The sequence below is a fragment of the Cotesia glomerata genome, linkage group LG9 (genome assembly GCF_020080835.1).
Source record: "Cotesia glomerata isolate CgM1 linkage group LG9, MPM_Cglom_v2.3, whole genome shotgun sequence".
Lineage (NCBI taxonomy): Eukaryota > Metazoa > Arthropoda > Insecta > Hymenoptera > Braconidae > Cotesia > Cotesia glomerata.
In genome coordinates, this window is record NC_058166.1 from 13,743,576 (window position 1) to 13,761,942 (window position 18,367).

An 18,367-nucleotide genomic window follows, 5' to 3' on the forward strand; every position below is an offset into this window, starting at 1 on the left:
TTAATTTAATCCTAAGGAAAGATTTTATTTCTACTATTGATAAAAAAAACTCTGTAAAGTGAATTTTTAATTGAATAAAAATAACAAAATAGTAGTTATTCGTTTAAAAATTAAAAAATGTGTATTTAGAGATTTCAAAATTAATATAATTTCTTTCCTTCAATCGATTTAACAAATAAATTTTATTATTTAAAAAAAAATTGCATCAATATTTTTTGTAATTTTTACCAGTAGCATTTTTTGATAAATTTTTTCAATAATAATTCATTTGTTAAAAAAATCCAAAAATTGCCATACAAAAGTTAATTTCGGCACCATTAAAGTTGTTATTTTTATTTAATTAAATTTAATAATATTAATAATTTATTATTTTTAACTTTATATCAGGACTTATCCACAAGACTTGAAAAAAAAAATAATCTTTGAAAAAATTTCGTTCAAATTTTTTGAAAAATATAATTAATATTTACAAAGTTAAATTTGAGATAAATTTTTTGGAGTATTTGTTAATATTTTACATATAAAACTTGTTTTAGGTAATCGAAATTTATTTCAGCTAAAAAACTTTTCACTCGAATGTTTTTCGGATTAAAATCTCTATTCACTCTAAAATCACTTTTTTTAACAGTGTATTTTTTATAATGTACGCATTTGGACGATAAAAAAAGCGATTTTTAATTAAATTTTTATAAAAGGCCTTTTAATCAATGAATTTAAAAATTAAATTTTAACTTTATTAGTTAGTTCTCTTTTAACTTCCCGCTAAGAAAATTGAAAATTTTCAAAAATCGGGAAGTTATTGTTTTTACCCCGTTTTTCGAAAATCGAGTTTTCATCAGATCTCGACGTTTTGAGGTCCTAGGAAGCTTCCCTGATTATTCCCGCGATGGTGTCTGTATGTCTGTCTGTCTGTATGTGTGTGTGTGTGTGTGTGTAAACCTCTCATAACTTTTGAACGGCTTGACCGATTTGATCGCAGTTGGTGCCATTCGAAAGGGTTCGACTAAACTTAGATTTTAAATACAAGTTGGACCGATTCGGACTGATAGATTTTGAGAAATCTCAAAAAAACTGCGAAAAGAAATTTTTTCAAATGTGGTTTTTTTTTAATAACTTTTAAACGACTTGACCGATCAATTCCAAAAACTAATCAGCTCTAAACATAAAAAAACCACGTCGATCGCCACCAAGCCGGTCAAAATCGGTTAATTCGTTCGTGAGTTATCGTTGACGAAAGAAATCGAAAAAAAAGTGTTTTTTTCGAATTACACCGAAATTTCCGGTCTGATCAATTTGTGTTTGAAAATATATCATAGAATTTGAAAAAATGCGTCGAATGGCGCCAACCGCGTGAAAATCGGTACATTCATTCAAAAGTTATTGCGGTTTGAAAATTCAATAAATAACGTTTTATTAAACTTCTATCAGACTTTAGAGCTCGGAGAGCTCAAAACTACACGAAAATTATATTTTTGAGCTCGAAAAGCTCAAAAACGTAATAAGTGCAATTTTGAGCGCTCAATTACGAAAGTAGCGGGAAGTTGCAGGGATGGCCCTCAGGGTCAACCGTTTTCCTAATTTTTTTTTAAAAAAATAATATAAAAATATAAATTTTTATCAAAACGGCAGCTTGACAAAAAAAATTATCAATTTTCAATGAAAATTTTAGTCTTAAATTATTTAAATAAAAATATCAAATATTATTAATTCTTGCACTGAAAAAAAATTAACTTGAATCAAGAGACAAATTCTTGAACCAAGAAAATAATTTTTAAGAGTTTCATTGTCTTGAATCAAGATGAAAAATTCTTGAATTAAGTAAAATTTACTTAAACTAAGAAAAATTTCTTAGTTTAAGAATTTTTCTACTTAAATCAAGAAGATGAAATTCTTAAAAATTATTTACTTGATTCAAGTAAATTTTTTTTTGTGTTGATAAATTAATAAAAAATAATTATTTAATAAATAATTAATATTTAAAAAAATGATAAAATTCAACTGAGAAGAATCGATCTGAAATAAAACTACCAAAAATTGTGTATGACGTTGGATCTACCTCGCGACTGCCGGCTGTCGCGTGCCGGTACACCTGTCTCCCCTCTGTATTATTTTACTTACCTTAGCTTCTAAATCCAGGGACCACGGACATGGTATTAAATATACAGATGTAGAGCATGCTTTTATTTTAAAAGGAAAAGGAATGGAACGAGGAGCAGAAGGCTAAAGTCGCTCCATATCTACTCACGTTATGTATGTATGTATAGACGGTGATTGTCAGCTGCCATGTGCTCGCTGGATACCTTTTGCCTCGCAGCGGTACCATAGAGTTACAAATTAGCTGATACTCTATACAATATACAGTATACAATTCCCATCTTTTCTAAACAAATGTTTTTTATTTTCAATTTTTTAACTTTAAATCAACCAACGAGTTTCCTTACAATCGGTTATTTTTTTAATGACCTTCAAATTGTTATTGGGACTTAAGTATAAGAGATACTTAAAAATTTATAAGGGATTTTTTTATAGAAAATCAAATTTCCTACAAAAGAAGCCACTTATCATTTTTTTATATTTTCAATATTTAAGTCAGAATTTTGATTTTTTAATTTTAAAGTAAATTTTTTTTACCTTTAATAGATAGCGGGCTTTGTTTCAGAACTTTGAACTCAAATTCAGGTTCAAAAATTAAAGATATAATACATTGATAGAAGAATTTATTAACTATTAATAATTTAATTTATTTGAAGACAATTATTTAATTTATTAAATTTTAATAAATATTTTTTAACATTCAATAAATATTTATTTGGGAGGAATACGGCCTTTAAATATTTTAATTTATTACCGAACGAATTGAAATATTTTGCCGGAACAACCAAATTACTGAAAATAAATCTAATTCGATGGATAAAGCAATGTGACTTATAATTTTTCTCTAAACTACTACTATAAATTAATTATATAAGTAAACTAGCTTTCTTGATTTGTATTTTAATTTATACCAGTCCTATGAACAGATGTTATGCATCTCTATAGGACAGATATGTCATTTATTATATTATATTATATATTGATTATCTGTAATATTTTCTGGTTTAATAAATAAATAAAAATAACGTTTATTGTAAAATATCAAATTCCATCACAGCTCATAATTATCTTTTATATTTTTAAATATTAAAAACTTTAATTTATTTAATGAATTGAATTATTACCATGTATTCCAGCTATAGTGTTATAAAGTGTCAAAAGAAAATTGCCATTTTTGCTTTTTATTTTAAATAAATATTTGTTAACAGTTAACAAATATTCATTAACCATTAATAAATATTTATTAACAGTTAATAAATTATTTAATAAATACGATTTATTAAATGTTGATAAATATTTGTTAACTGTTAACTGTTAACAAATATTTATCAACATTTAATAAATCGTATTTAATAAATAATTTATTAACTGTTAATAAATATTTATTTAATCTTATGATGTTAAAAAATGATTTATTAACAGTTAATAAAACTTATTAAATATAAACAAATCCTTTTATCAGTGTCAAATTGATAAGGACCTAGTCGGCAGAAAAATTAATTTCCTACAAAAAAAATCTCTTATTATTTTTTTGTATCTTTAATATTTAGCCCAGAATTTAGACTTCAAGTTTTAAAAATTAATTCTAGCTCATATTTAAAATTTAAAGGAAAAAATGTTAAATAAAGGTAAAAAAAAGGAATATAAAAAGGGTTGATTGGTGGGGAGTCACGTGAGCAACGACCGCGTGCTCTCAAAACTGCTCAGTGCAGCTGCTCCTGCAAGAGTCGAGTTGTTTCACTTCTCACGCGACTCGCTTTCGAGACACATCGGCTCTTTTGTCACAAGATAAAATAAATTTTTGGCTAAGAAATAAATAAAAATAAAATATAATATCGGTACTTTCTCCGTCAATAATGCGTCTCCAGAAAAGTTTATAAAAAAACCCGCGCGAGTGCTGTGAATCCCCGAATTTCAAGTGCAAAGAAATAATTAATTAATAAAAAAAAATTAAGGATTTTTTAATTTTTGAAAATAATGCCAAGATTAATTATTTTGGTGGTTGTTATCAGCATCGTCACACTTGAGGTAAATTAAATATAAAATTTTTTTAACGTAAAATAATTTTTTAATTTTAAAACGTCGATATCAGATTATGAGATGTGAGATGAAAATTCATCTTAATTGAGCAAGTTAATGGAAATTGCTGGCGCCAGACGTCTTGACGCTTGAATAACATCAATTTAATGTTTTTCATCCATTCATGTATTAATATATATCTCAAAATATATACAGAATATAAATATTTTGACATTTTAATATAAAATTTTATAACTTTTAGCCCGAAAAAATGAGTGACTTTTAATTTCAAAAAATACAGAGCAGAGCACTCTCAATATTTGTATTTAGAGGAAAATAAAAAAATTCTCGGTCTACTCCCTAAATAACGAAGAAGGAGACTCAGAGAATAAGAAAAATTAAAGCAAAAATACGAGTCAAGCCAGAGGGTGAATCCTGGGGCTGTTCTCATACTCTTATAGAGAGCAAAAGAGGTGGATAAGTCGTGGGAAGAACGTTACTTTGCTATTGTTTCCCTCTCGTTGACGCGCACATTGTCCAACACAACTTTGTTGTATTTTCCATACATGTCTCGGTAGGCCATTACTAACTTTTTTTACATTTCTGCTCTTCCAACAGGTTTTTTGTCTTTCGAATGGATAAAAAAAAGTTGTTGTTTTTTTGTTAGATTTTTACGGAAGAGGAAAATTAACTTTGCACGTCTCTAGATCAGGCGCCAGTTCTTTGCTAGGTGATTTTGATTTCAGTTATTTTGAACGATAAATTAAAACTAATGAACTTTTTACTTTAAAATTGAAATATCTGCTTAACGGTGGGAGGTATGGAAAATTTTGAAAGGACTTTTTTTGATAGAAAATTTTATTTTTTACAAGAAAAGATTCTTATGGTTTTTTTAGAATTTCAATATTTAACCCACACATAAAAAAAAATTTCTTGACTGGAGGACAAAATTCTTGGCTCAGGAAAATTTTCGGGTGCCTGAAGAAAGACTGAAGTTGTGTTGGTCGAAGTAAAAATTCTTCTTAAAATTCTATTCTTGGTGGAAGTCATTTTTTCTTAATTCAAATTATCATAAATCCTTGATACAATAAATCGCGTGCCTAGAGGTAAAAGGGCGTATAGCTAAGGGTTAATAGGGATTTGTGCTGAGAGGGCGTATAAAAAATATTTTTTTGCCATTCGATTTGAAATTGTCTGAAACGTAAAAATCTGTGAAAAAAAACAAGTTGGTATCCTAAAGCTGAAAGGGCGTATCTCAAGACATACGCCCTTTCAGTTTTAAGGGAGTCCTCTGGTCTGACGCCCTGATTTTTGAGCATTTTTTTGGGATTTTTTTGTAAAGACCAGTGAAGAGATAGAACTTTGAACTTTTTACCATTTATTTATACATATTTCAAGAGTATACTGTTAATTTTTTAGCTAAAAACATTCCGTAGAATTAAAGTTATAGTGGCCTAAAGACACGCGCCTCGAAAAAAATTGACGCTCACTTCCTCCATGATATCAGCTGATTGGCTAGTCTGAAACAACAAAACCCGGTGGGGTTTTATTCTGTATACCTAAATACGGGGAGTGAACGACGATAAAAAAAAAATTTTTAAAATTGGATTTTTGACAGACTTCGGAACAAAAAAGTCCGAATTTCAGTTTGTTTTTTTCAACTTTTTGATACAAAAAAAATAGAAATTTTCAAAATTTTTTTTTAATTGTAATTCACTCTCCGTATTTAAGTATACAGAATAAAACCTCGCCAGGTTTTTTGTTTCAGATTAGCCAATCAGCTAATATCGTGGAAGAAATGAGCGTCAATTTTTTTCGCGGCGAGTGTCTTCAGACCACTATAATTTTAATTCTACTGAATGTTTTTAGCTAAAAATTGAATTGTATACTCTTGAAATATGTATAAATAGATGGTAAAAAGTTCAAAGTTCTATCTCTTCATTAGTCTTTACAAAAAAATCCCAAAAAAATGCTCAAAAATCAGGGCGTCAGACCAGAGGATCCCCTTAAGAAAAGTACTACTTAAAGATAAAAGGGCGTATAAAAAAAATTGTAGTTTTGATACCAAATGTTAAATAATAGTTTCACAAGACAATTTATGCTAAAATAACTTATAACTTATAATTAGAAAAATATTTTCTTGGCTCAAGTGAACCTTTTTTTCTGTACATCTAAATAATTGAAGATAATTGTCTGAAATTTCCGATAAAAATTTCTAGAAACAAGATTAGATCTCAGATATACAGTCATATAATTTTTAAAAATAATTTTCTATATAATTACGATGATAAAAATTAATAATTATTTATTAATTAATAAATTTATCAAGTATAAACAATTTTTTTTCTTTTAATAAATATTTTTAAAAATTAAAAAATATTAATTAACTGTTAAATATTATTCACAAAATAATTCATCAACTAAGTAAATATTAGCTTAAATCATTTAATATTAAAAAATCTCTCAACAATTAATGAAACTTATTAAGTATCAAAAAATTCTTCTAAAATTTTTTTAAATAATTAAAATTCTGTCTCACAGATCTAAATTTTTTCCCTCAAGTTTCAATAATGTAAAACATTTTTATAAAAAAATATTTCATTATATTTTTATCAGATGTACAGACTGTTCTACAAACTTTGTTACATTTTTGTTTAGATAGAAAAACTTTAAATAATTATCAAGGAAGTGGTAACTCGGTACAAAAAAAAAAAAGTCCATTTCTAATGTATTTAATCTCAAATTTGTGATAAATTACAACAACTTGATATTAAGTAGCAAGTAGCAACTCTCAATAAGGAATAATATTTGTTTATAATCTAACACTTTTCTTAGGAAATATAAAAACATCACAATCGTCTTTGTCACCTATTTATAAAAAAATATATTAGAATAATTGAGTTGTGTAAATTGAATAAACAATTATCAAGATACGCTAAAAAAAAAAAAAAAAATAGTAAGTTAATTACAAGTATTTTAAGATTAAATACATAACAAATTTAAAAGTTTAGATTTACACGCGTTTGTACCTTTTACACGGACTCATTAGCATGACAAGACCTCATGGGAACTACAAAAACTCCTTGTTAATGTATATATATGTGGGCGAGTATGTGAGAATTTACAAAAATCTATTCGCTCGGGACGATCCCCGCAATATTTTTCATTCTAGTCAACTGTTCATTGTCTTGTTATATATAGATTCATATATATTTGTACTAGAATTTTATTTACATTTTTTATTTCCATACACGGTTATTGTTGTCCCCCGGGCGCTGAGTACAATAAACGTTTTTAACGAATCATTGGCGGTCTTTCTTTTATAACAGTTTTAGATTTTTTATTTTAATTACAGGCGCAGCTCCATCACGATCATTTTTTTTCTCTCTTGTATTTTCCCTAGGGCATTTTTTCGGTTTCGAGTTATTCTCCGACGTGTTGGTTCTGCCGAAGCTCAGCCGAAGGGTTAATTTTTAATGAAACCCAAATTACGAGGCCAAACCCAGTCAGTCGGTTCAGTTCTATTATAAATTTATTTCCGTTAAACATTCATCGATTAATTCTCTCCACACTTTAAATTTCCGAACAATCGTGTCTTATTTTTTTTTCGTTTGTAGGGATTAAATAAATCGCATTTATTATTTAGTTTTAACGCTGCAATTCACTTTACTAACATTTTGGTTGTTAAAAATATGAAAATAGGGCAACTATTATTACCTTGAATTGAAAGTTTAAAAATTAATAACTTGGAGCGTATTCAAGGTACATTCTGGCGCTGTTTTAAATTTTTCTAAAACTTTATTTTCTTTTGGCTCACTGCAAAAATAAATGTTTATTTTTTTTTAGTTTAATTTTTTTTGAAAGATTTATGATTTACTAATAAAATTTTAATGTAAAAAAAAAATGATTTTAATGACAAATTATATAAACTACACATTCCAATTTTTTACTACACTAAAAATATAAAAAAACAACTTAGAACTAGAGAAATTGTATCTGAAAAATTTAAAAATATTCAGTTTGAATTAATTTAAAAAATTCCCTAAAAAATCAATAGAATTTTTGGTTTTTTAAATCAAAGAAGTTTAAAACAAAAAGAAATTAATTCAATGAAAAAGCAATTGATTTACAATTAATTTCGACAATTGCAATCAATAATTTATCTATACTAATATTATAAAGAGAAAAGATTTGATTGTTTGTTTGTTTGTTTGTTTTTTTGTTTGCATTGAATAAGCTCCGAAACTACTGAACCGATTTGAAAAATTCTTTCACTGTTGGAAAGCTACACTATCCCCGGTTGACATAGGCTATCTTATATTACAAATAATTCGAAAATTTTTGTTAAATACCCGTACTAAGCCGGGGCGAACTGCTAGTATTTAATAAAACAAAATAAAAATTATAAAATTCTCAATTTTTTATAAAAATTTGTTAAAGATTATTTGAATATTTCTTGTTAATTTTAAATCACTTAAAAGTGAGTTATTATATACAATTAAAGTTTTTCTTTTAAGACATTGAAATTTCAAATTAATAAAAATTAGCTAATTATTAACTATTGATTAAAATTAATCAAATTAATGTGACAATAAATTTTCTGAGAATTAATATATTAATTAAACAAAAATTAAATTAAATAACTTTTTAATTTTTTTTTTTTTTTTTTATAACAAAGATATCAAACAATTTTTTTTAATAAACTAAAACTTCAAGTTTCTAGATATTTCTTTTTGAAAAATTTACTAACCACGCTAAATTTTACGAAGTTTTTGATCATACATTAAAAGAAAAATGCTTGATTAAAAAAAAATATTATTTTAAAAATTTTACTCTTCGAGATATTCAATTTGAATTAGTTTAAGAAATTAATGAATTAAAAAATGAAGAAAATAATTTCTTGAAACAAGAATTAAAATGGCAAGATGGTTCAAGATGACGGCGATTCAAAATATTACCAACTTGTTTTAAAAATATAAAAAATTTATACATTTCTCTTATTTTCTATCCCATCAAAAATAAATCAAGTATTTTTCAAAATTAATTCAAGTCAAATTTTTTTTTTCTTCAATATTTTAAATGAAGAAATTTATTGTTGAAAGATAAACATAAATTGGAAATTATTGTCAATTTTATAGAATATTATTTTTAAATTAAAAATTTTGTTGTACCTCACAAAGACAATAAAAATTTTAATTCCAATTTCTCATGACCTACACTAAAAAAAAAAATTAATTTGAATCAAGAGAAAAATTCTTGAATCAAGTAAAATTTACTCAAACCAAAAATAATTTCTTAGTTTAAGAATTTTTCTACTCAAATCAAGAAGATTGATTTTTTCAAAATTACTTGATTCAAGTTCATTTTTTTTCTGTGCAGAAAATAAGTTTCAAGCCAAAAAAGTCAATCTAACCAATTTCCTTAAAAAAAATTTTGTTTTAAAATCAACCAATTAATCCATCAGTATCAAAATTCCCTTGCCAAAAAATACGCATAAAAATTTTCAGGTGACCTTTATTGGCCTGTAATTTAAATAAACAAATAAAGTCACGATAAAGCTCGAACGACTCGACTAATTGATCTGGTTTCGTACACAGAAAAAAAAATGTTCTTGAGTCAAATATATATTTTTGAAGAGCTCAATATTCTTGATTTGAGTAAAAAAATTCTTGATTTAAGAAAATTTTTTTTGATTTAAGGAAATTCTACTTAATTCAAGAATTTTTCGTCTTGATTCTAGACAATTACCCTCTTCAAAATTATATTCTTAGTTCAAGAATTTTTCTCTTGAATCAAGTTAATTTTTTTTTCTGTGTATCATCCTGATTCATAGAGCAGAATTATTTCAAATATCAATTCTTTTAATTAAATGTCACCTGCAGGTGAATGTTAAAAATGAAACCTACCATAAAACCCGTAATTTATCGCTCAAAGAACGCAATAAATAAACAAATAAATAAATAATAAATAAAGTAACGTCTTTTCCTTTCCCAAGACATTTCCTTACATAGACAATAATGGCAAAGAAGAAACACCTGCAGCATTTTAATTTGCATCAGCGATCCTCGCGAGTAGGTGTCTTCTCATGGGGTTAAATTCCGCCCGAGTGTTTGTTGATGTCGGATAATTATTTTCACCGGAAAGCCCAACGCTCTATAGGAAATAGGGTGGGCCTTTTTACACAAGTGAAGTGTATAAATAATATAACGGACGTAACGAGACCGTGGTACTATTTGTACGTGAGTAGTACAAGTATTTCTACATGTATATTTTTATATAGGAGACATAACTCGGTTGTATCGCTCACATACAAACATTTGTATAGAGCCAAATGTTTATGGGCGTATAAATGTCATACATGTATGTAAGTGTGGTGTATCTCTTTTACTATTTAATAAACCTCAAATACTTTTGCGGAGGAACTAAAGTGTATGAAAAAACGGGCCGAGCTCACGAGGTCACGCCACACTGGCACTTCCGTTTTTTCGTCGACAAAACAGTGTCCGGCTTTTTAAAATAATAATATTATTTATGTGGGAAATAAAAGTGAAGCGTTAGAGTCATACATACTTGCGGGTAATCTTAATACTGTAGGTGAATAAATTAAATTGCAACGAGGATGGTCGACGGTTTCATTTAGCGGCCGGGAGAAGACTTGAAAACTTATAACAACCCTCACTTGGTACTTAACTCATGTTTCACGTCCAATTTACGTCCACGGTTAACTTTACTAATCGATTATTATTTCATTATAAATAAATTATCGGGTAACTTGAGCTTTAAGGAGTTTAGATCAATCAGTAGTTTGATTAAGGACTTCATGTGTACGTTCATTTCTTGACTGGAGAACAAAATTCTTGGCTCAAAAAAATTTTCGGATGCCTGAAGGAAGACCGAAGTTGTGTTGGCCGAAGTAAAAATTTTTCGAGAAATTCTATTCTTGGTGGAAGTCATTTTTTCTTAATTCAAATTATCATAAATACTTGATACAATAAATTTTTATATTTGATCAGAATTTTTAGATACTTCAGGAAAGCAGCGCGACTTACTTCAGCTGAGAAAAAAATTTTCTCACCTTGAGAAAATTTTTCTCTTGAATATTTGATACCCATTTTATATTATTTTAGCGTGCAATTATACATATTGAATGAAAAAAAATGATGAAATATTATTTGATCTTCCCATTTGACATTTTAATCAATAAAAATATTAATGAAAATTTACTTCTATCGAGATATTTAATTTTTTGAAGCAAGAGAGAAATTTTCTCAAGACAAAAAAATTTACTTCTATCAAGAACTAAATTTTTTGGAGCAAGAGGCTGAATTTTCTCAAAACAAGCAGATTTTCTTGACTTAAATAAATTTTCTTGGATCAAGATACGTATTTCTTAAAGCAAGAGAATTAATTTTGTTGGAATAAGTGAAATTTCTTGTGTCAAAAAAAAAATTTATTTTTCGCTCAAGAAAATAATTAGAAAGAAAAATATTTTCTTGGCTCAAATGAACCCTTTTATCTGTGTGAAAAAAAAAATTCTTGACTAAAGGGTAAATTTTCTTAGTTCAAGAAAATATTAAGGAAGATTGAAAATTTTTTGAATGAAGTCGAAGTTTTTTGAGCCAAGAAAATTTTTTCTTGCTTCAAAATAACTTTTGTTTTCCTTAAAATTTTCTTGATGCAAGAAGTTTTTTTTTCTGTGTAAGAGTTAATAGTAAATATAAGTATTTTTTAGTTTCGAACGCTTACGAAATAGGAACAATCAGAGAAGAAAAATCGCCTGAATACAAAAAAAACAATACAAAAAAAATAATTGTGCAATTTTTAAAAAATTATTTATGTCAGCTATTTTTGTATTTAACACTACCTTGCGGGCTTCATCATAAGAATCCTTGTTTCAAAATATCCAATATGGCTGCGGCTCTCTGTTGTCGTATTTGGAGTTATTTCTTTTATTGTAATTAAACTAAAAGGGCTACAATGATGATTTGCAATATTAATCTGTGTTTCGGTAATTAAAATCGATTGCAAAAAGAATTTCATTTATTTAATGTGTTTTTATAAAGATTTCGGTTGTATTAACATCATGATGTACGTACACCTAACCTATATGAAGAATATTGAAAACAAAGCAACTTTTTCCCCTTAGTAGAAGTAAATTTTTATTGACGTTCATACAAAAGACTTAATAGCAGATATGAATTTATATTTTTTAGTTTTGATAAGTTTAATCAAGTGATCTTCCCTAACGATTAACAATTAAAAATTAAATTTTTAACATACAGATGGCAGATCAGCATTTTTTTAATTTAAAATTATAATATTTAATTATTAAAGTAGATACTATAATAAATAATTTTAAAAAATTATCTGATTCATATAGTTTATTTAAATGCATCAAAACACATAGTGTTGACGAACGTTTAAATTAATTATTTATTATTTTACTTGATATTATAAAAATTATTTTAGTTAATTTTTCACCATAGTGAAAATAACCATCTAAATACACCTGATTACATCGTTAGAAATTACAGAGTTGTCTAATTTAATAAACAATAAAGATGGACGTCAAATCAATGACTACTTTATATTTACTAATTTTTTAAAATTAATCCCTAAAAAATATTTCAGCTAAATAAAAATAAAATAAAACACTTTAAAATATTTCTCAAGACCCTAATAAATTTCATAAAAAGTTATTACTCATTTAACTTAACAATAATTGAGAATTTTTGAATTTCCCGCCTTATTTTAATTCATTTAACGCATCTTTATATTTGCGGCAATATGGCGGATAGATTCAGCTCTCAGTTTTAACACTAAAATGTTTATTACAAATAAACTACGAGGATTTAAGGATTTATTTTTCGTAGGGTTGTTATTTTAAGTAGTTTGAAACAGATAAACAAATAATTTTCGAGATTGATCAAGTCTTTCATGAGATATTTTGGTTATAAGATTCTTCTTTTGAGGTTGTGGTGTAAAAAAGAATGATTACAAAATGGCAGATGAATCAAAATCTATTCAATTGAAGAAATAGTTCAGTTGAAGGTTGTGAAATTTCACTAGTTGTTTTTAGACAGATATTGAAGTATATATAGAGAAAAAAAAAAAAAAAAACAATTGTGTAAACTGCAGATGAAGGACTTGAGAGAGCTGTCACAATGAAACTTTATCCCACATGCTCAATAAAGTGTAAAACGCAAAGATAATTTAAAAAGTAATGAGTTCGTTAAAAAGATGGCATCGGATGGCAACAGGGCATCGCGATTCACCTGAGTTTTACGACGCGTGCCATCGACAGCTGCCACTACAGCTGGTAAACTCAATAGATGCTCGTTATTCCGTATCGTTGATTCGATGTGCCGCTCGTGGAAAATTACATTTCTGCGATCAGTAATTTAATATGTCTGTCATTGCACAGAGGATAAATATTTTCATTTCACAATGCGGTTGATAATTATAAACAGCCCTACTACTATTATTATTATCATCATTATCATTATTATTATTGTTATTGGATTTTTTGTTCGAAATTTTTCGGTAGCCGTGGGCGCAATAATAATTACCTGCCGAATTTTCAAATAAAAAAATAATAACTGTTCTAAAATCACGAGTGGGCGGCAGCTGGTATCTGAACGCTCTCGATCCCACGCTTTAGAGATCCAAGATCTTCCTGATAAAATTTTTTTATCTCGTTTGAATCAATTTTTTTTTTTTTTTAACAAAAAATACAATACTAATTTTTTTAAGGAAATTATTTATTTCAAAAAAGTAAAAAAATTTTTTTTTTTATTGATTATCTAAAAATTTTTTTTTTTTAGAAGACAATTGATAAAAAAAAATTTTTTACAAAGGAGTCTTTACAATGAACCAAAAAAAAAAAAAAATACATAAAAATTTTGAAATTTTTATCAAGGAAATAATCTTAATAAATTTTTTATTTTTGATTTTATTTAATACTGACATATAATCTTTTTTAATGAATTAGTAATAATAATAATAATAATAATAATAACTAGCAACATCGCAGTCACTACGTGACTGCCATGAGTTGTGAACTATGAATAAATAAAATTTTGCTTTATTAAATAATGACTTTTATTAAATTGCACTGTATTTACTTAACTATTGACGTTTTTAAAGTTATAAGCTCATCCTGATGTTATATTCATCAAGAGCTTTTATTTGAGTACCCACATGCATTTTGATATATTTTTCATATATACATATATATAATATATATAAATATATGAAAAAATGATGTGGGTACTTAAATGAAAGGTCTTGAAGAGTGTAACATCGGGATGAGCTTATATCTTTAAAAATATTAATATTTCACGAGATACAAAGTCATTTCTTAATTCTCAACAATATAAATAATGTATATTTAATATATGAAGATCGGTGTTTTAAATTTAATAAATCAAAGATAGTTAATATTATAAGCCAGCTACCCGATCCAAATTGTTTGAGAATGACTAATTTTTCATTATTAATTGTTCACCATAATATTTTATCAGTATGAAGTCTCAATACCATCAGAGAAAATTTAGGTGACGATAACAATTAAAATTTGTTTAGACAATTATTATTAGAGAAAGATGTAATTTTTTACTCAGTGTAACTTTTTTTCAGTGACTGAATTGTCTAAACAAATTTTAATTGTTATTGTCACCTAAATTTTCTCTGATGGTATTGAGACTTCATACCGATAAAATATTATGGTGAACAATTAATAATGAAAAATTAGTCATTCTCCAACAATTTGGATCGGGTAGCTGGCTTATAATATTAACTATCTTTGATTTATTAAATATAAATAATAATAATAATAAAATCAAAAATTTATTTTATTATTGATACTATTATTATTATTATTATTATTATTATTATTATTATTATTATTATTATTATTATTATTATTATTATTATTTCACGGTTTTAACATTTTTAATTAATGATAATGATTATTTTAATAATGATAATAATGATAATGACAATAATAATAATAATAATAATAATAATAATAATAATAATAATAATAATAATAATAATAATAATAATAATAAATGTAAAAAATTGAAGCAATAGAGGCGGAAGAAACAAGTAAAGGTGATTTTAAAAGTCAGCTGGCCTTCGTCTTATTCACGCACCTGTTCGTTTTTATAATACGAATCGACCCGAATAACTTATCATCTCCCTCGCCTTCACCCTCACCCTCACCCTCTCAAGTATACTATAAATAAACAAATAAATAAGTACAACAAACTTTGAAAAAAAAAAAAAAAAAAAAAAACCTAAAATATATTGACAATTTTTATTAAATTTGCAGGTAGCTGAAGGAAGACCGCGAATCCGTCATCACCGTGGGGATGCAAGATGCAACCGGTGCGGTCCAGGTTGGGGAGTAACAAAGCCTTGCACCTCGGACCGAGATACCGAGTGCAGCAAATGCAAGCCTGGTACCTACAGCCCTCACCACAACCTCCAGTCCTGCTGGATCTGCTCGCGATGCGGCCCTGGCCTCTACGAAGCTCACCGTTGCACTTCTAAAACAGACACTGTCTGTGACTCTTGCTACCGTCACGCCCCTGAGAATCCTGACTACCACAAGAAATGCTCTGAACACAAGAACCTCTTCCTGGCTCCTGAAGACGCAATCAACACCGGGGAACAGAGCTCTCTGGTGAACCAAGAAGACGATGGTGAAGATCAGAAGATGCGTGCGGCTATTTTGGCGGATGACGTCAAGGCCGAGTTTTTCATAAATTAATTTATTTAAAAATTTTAAAAAACAAAACTAGTCACTGAAAGACGATTTTCTACTTGTATATACATATTACATATAATTATATATATAGATATAGATATTTATATTTATTTTATTGACAGCTATTGTCAATAATTATCAATAATTTTGCAAGTCAATATTCTGCTAATTATTTTTTGTAATCTACGCTTTTAAAAATGTACAGTTAGGGTTTTTTTAAAATTAGTTTAATTAAATAACCTTGCAGTCACTATGTGACTGTCGTGACTTGTGAACTATAAATAAAATTTTGCTTTATTAAATTAATTAATTTTGTTAAATTGTACTGTAATTTTTTAACTATTGACGTTTTTAAAGATATAAGCTCATCCCGATGTTACACTCATCAAGAGCTTTCATTTGAGTACCCACATGCATTTTTAATATATATTTTTCATATATACATATACGTATTATATATAAATATATGAAAAATTGATGTGGGTATTCAAATGAAAGGTCTTGATAAGTGTAACATCGGGGTGAGCTTATATCTTTCAAAATGTCAATAGTTCACAAGATACAAGATCATTTCTTAACTATGTATCTAGAAATAGAGCATTTTCGAATGCAGCCTACATACTTATCATCATAAATTGCCTATCGGTGAGAATGATATGAAACCTTGAAAAGCCAAAAATTTAAGTCAAGACCTTTGCAATGACACTAAATTTCACAAAAAAATCCAACTGTAATATGACTATCCTGGACATAAAATTTTTCTTATTCTCTTAATAATATAGATGAATTTTGTTAAATTGCACTGTACTTTCTTAACTATTGATGTTTTTAAAGATATAAGCTCATTCCGATGTTACACTCATCAAGAGCTTTCATTTGAGTACCCACATGCATTTTTAATATATATTTTTCATATATACATATACGTAATATATATAAATATATGAAAAATTGATGTGGGTATTCAAATGAAAGGTCTTGATAAGTGTAACATCGGGGTGAGCTTATATCTTTCAAAATGTCAATAGTTCACAAGATACAAGATAATTTCTTAACTATGTATCTAGAGATAGAGCGTTTTCGAATGCAGCCTACATACTTATCATCATAAATTGACTATCGGTGAGAATGATATGAAACCTTGAAAAGGCACAACTTTAAGTCAAGACCTTTGCAATGACAATAAATTTCACTAAAAAAAAACCGATTTTATCATATGACTATCCTGAACACAAAATTTTTCTTATTTTTTTAATAATATAGATGAATTTTATTAAATTGCACTGTACTTTCTTAACAATTGACGTTTTTAAAGATATAAGCTCATCCCGATGTTACACTCATCAAGAGCTTTCATTTGAGTACCCACATCATTTTTTCGTATATTTATATATATTATATATATGTATATATGAAAAATATATCAAAATGCATGTGGGTACTCAAATGAAAGCTCTTGATGAGTGTAACATCAGAATGAGCTTATATCTTAAAAAATGTCAATAGTTCACAAGATACAAGGTAATTTCTTAATTATATATCTAGAGATAGAGCATTTTCGAATGCAGCCTAAATGCTTATCATCATAAATTAACTATCGGTGAGAATGTTATGAAACCTTGAAAAGACACAAATTTAAGTCAAGATCTTTGCAATGACACTAAATTTCACTAAAAAAAAACCGATTTTATCATATGACTATCCTGTACACAAAATTGTTCCTATTCTCTTAATAATGTAGATGAATTTTGTTAAATTGCAATGTACTTTCTTAACTATTTAGGTTTTTAAAGACATAAGCTCATCCTGATGTTACACTCATCAAAAGCTATCATTTAAGTACCCACATGCATTTTGATATATTTTTCATATATACATATATATAATATATATAAATATATGAAAAATCGATGTGGGTACTCAAATGTAAGGTCTCGATGAGTGTAACATCAATATGAGCTTATATCTTTAAAAATGTCAATAGTTCACTAAAAACAAGGTCATTTCTTAATTATGTATCTAGAAATAAAGCATTTTCGAATGCAGCCTAAATACTTATTACCATAAATTGACTATTGATAAGAATAATATGAAACCATGAAAAGGCACAACTCCAGATCAAGACTTTTTCAACGATGCCAAATTTAACCATAAAACCCCATTTTATCATATAAATACACTGACCACAAAATTTTGCTCACTCTCTTAATAATATAGATTAATCAAAATCAGTACATTGTAATAATTTATTTTATTTCTCAAGTCCTCACTCGAAAAGCTGAAATTTAACTGCAGAAATAAAATACAGTAAGGAAAAAAAAAATTTACATATTAACCAATACATTTAGCACTTTATAAATTATTTATTTAATTAATAATATTTTTTGTTATAATTTTTGTTCATGATTATGCACGTCATCAACTTTTTAACAACCGTGCTCACACACTCGGGATTTTTTTAATTTTATATATTTTTATACG

At 27.0% G+C, this 18,367-nt stretch overlaps 1 protein-coding gene across 1 annotated transcript; it reads left to right on the forward strand.

Moving 5' to 3' along the window:
• The first annotated feature begins 3,808 nt into the window (after nt 1–3,808).
• On the forward strand, nt 3,809–16,000 carry LOC123271642 (tumor necrosis factor receptor superfamily member 14-like). Its single transcript, XM_044738030.1, has 2 exons — nt 3,809–4,122; nt 15,449–16,000. The coding sequence occupies exons 1-2, from the start codon at nt 4,072–4,074 to the stop codon at nt 15,887–15,889; spliced, it is 492 nt and encodes a 163-aa protein (XP_044593965.1). The 5' UTR covers nt 3,809–4,071; the 3' UTR covers nt 15,890–16,000.
• Nucleotides 16,001–18,367: the final 2,367 nt, after the last annotated feature.

Bases quoted from the DNA above. Each gene is read 5' to 3' on its own strand.
- LOC123271642 (XM_044738030.1), top strand. From the start codon at position 4,072: ATGCCAAGATTAATTATTTTGGTGGTTGTTATCAGCATCGTCACACTT. The intron at 4,123-15,448 runs GTAAATTAAATA...TTAAATTTGCAG, and splicing joins TCAGCATCGTCACACTTGAG to GTAGCTGAAGGAAGACCGCG.